The sequence below is a fragment of the Frankliniella occidentalis genome, unplaced genomic scaffold (assembly GCF_000697945.3).
Source record: "Frankliniella occidentalis isolate FOCC.00 unplaced genomic scaffold, Focc_3.1 Scaffold369, whole genome shotgun sequence".
NCBI lineage: Eukaryota > Metazoa > Arthropoda > Insecta > Thysanoptera > Thripidae > Frankliniella > Frankliniella occidentalis.
Window position 1 is genome coordinate 112,974 of NW_026267492.1, and position 1,571 is coordinate 114,544.

Genomic DNA, 1,571 nt, shown 5'->3' on the forward strand with positions numbered 1-1,571 from the left:
AACTCGATCTGTCTTTTTATGATACAAAACGACCCTGAAATTCCCAGATTGATATCTCAATTCTTTCTCGAGTTATCGTGCGTACAGACGGACAAACAAACAAACAAACAGACAAACAGAATGAAACTTTTCCGGTCAGTGGAGTAATGGGCTTCGCTAATCGCTCAGCCAACTAAAAAGCACGCAGCTCATCCGCGCTCCGCGCGTTTCGAAAGACACGCAGTTCAGCCGCGCGTTTCGAAAGACACGCAGTTCCTATCTCTATAGCGGTAAACTGCGTGTCTTTCGAAATGCGTGTCTTTCGAAACGGGCGGCTGAACTGCGTGCCCTTCGAAACGCGCGGATGAGCTGCGTGCCTTTTAGTCTAAGGTATCGACTTTATCCTGGCATCTTGAAAACGACTTGAGCTACGCTAAAATGGACTGCAGATTTGGCTTTGCCTCGATTCTGACACCAAGTCTAAATGCTCCATACAGCTCCCGTACCTTGTAAATGAGACATGATCTTGGTCTCTGATAGGCCAGTCGGGCCGACAACTTGGTTAAAATTTCCCTCGTACATAATACACCATGGTGAATATTTTTCAAAATTATGATGGGCAAAAAATCAGAGATGTATTTACACACCATGTGACCACATCACCAAGTAATAACATTTGGTATAGGGCCAGTCATGGCTTTTTGGGACTGGGCGTAGGACCCTTTGGATTTTTCACTGCGCATATTGATACGCTGCCTTACTAATTTATCACCCCGTCGAATCGGCATTTTCCAGAAAGTATCGTAGTGCCTTGGCCCTATTTAATCTTTTGTATAAAGAGGAGCTCGAAACAGAGCCGTCAGTTATTTGTGATACTAAAAAGCTGTAGAGACACGCCATCAGGTGGACAAATCTAATCAGGGACAATGGGGTTATATCAAAATGGGTGTGTTTATAATTTTTTTGCTTCCGTTTATGGTAGCCGTGCTCCTGCTCCTGCTTACGCATTGGACAATTGAATCTTTAACTGTTGAATTAAGCCTACTTGTGTCTTTATTGATGGCAGGGTCAAGGTTGTCTTCGGCCTTTTTGAAATAGGGCAACACGCCCTGGTAGCTCCACTGCTGGTCGCCGGTAAGCTTGGCCCACTCGTCGAAGTCCACGTCGCTGCCCCGCACGTACACCATGCCATTGAGAACGCTGCCGCCGCCCAGGACGTTGGGCACATTGAGCAGACACCCCGTGCCGTTGCAGCTTTGAGGTTCAGGAACCGACTGAAAAGGATAAACCAGGCTCGTGAACCCGCGAAATGGAATCAAATTCACGTTTATGTACCATGTACCACACATACGACATGTATAATTAGTGATGTAATGAAACCCTTAAAGATCTGAATTGAAAGTAGAAAGAGTTGTTGTTTAAAGTGATTTCGCGGGAATTCCGTATTAGGATAACACAGCGCGTAGCTGATGGTCGGCCGATTTGGACTTACCTAGGTTCATTGTGTTTAACTTACAAGGGGACTTAGGCAATTGTAAATTCCCGATCGTGCCCAAACTCGGTATATTTGCTGCTTATCTATGTAGGTGATG

At 45.5% G+C, this 1,571-nt stretch overlaps 1 protein-coding gene across 1 annotated transcript in view; it reads right to left on the reverse strand.

The window, feature by feature from the left end:
• Positions 1 to 1,571, reverse strand: part of LOC127751174 (glucose dehydrogenase [FAD, quinone]-like) — a gene marked incomplete in the record, with an annotated part of 17,986 nt that overhangs the window by 10,864 nt on the left and 5,551 nt on the right. Inside the window, 1 exon segment of the mRNA XM_052274289.1 lies at positions 1,025 to 1,253. Coding sequence (XP_052130249.1) covers positions 1,025 to 1,253 — 229 coding nt within the window.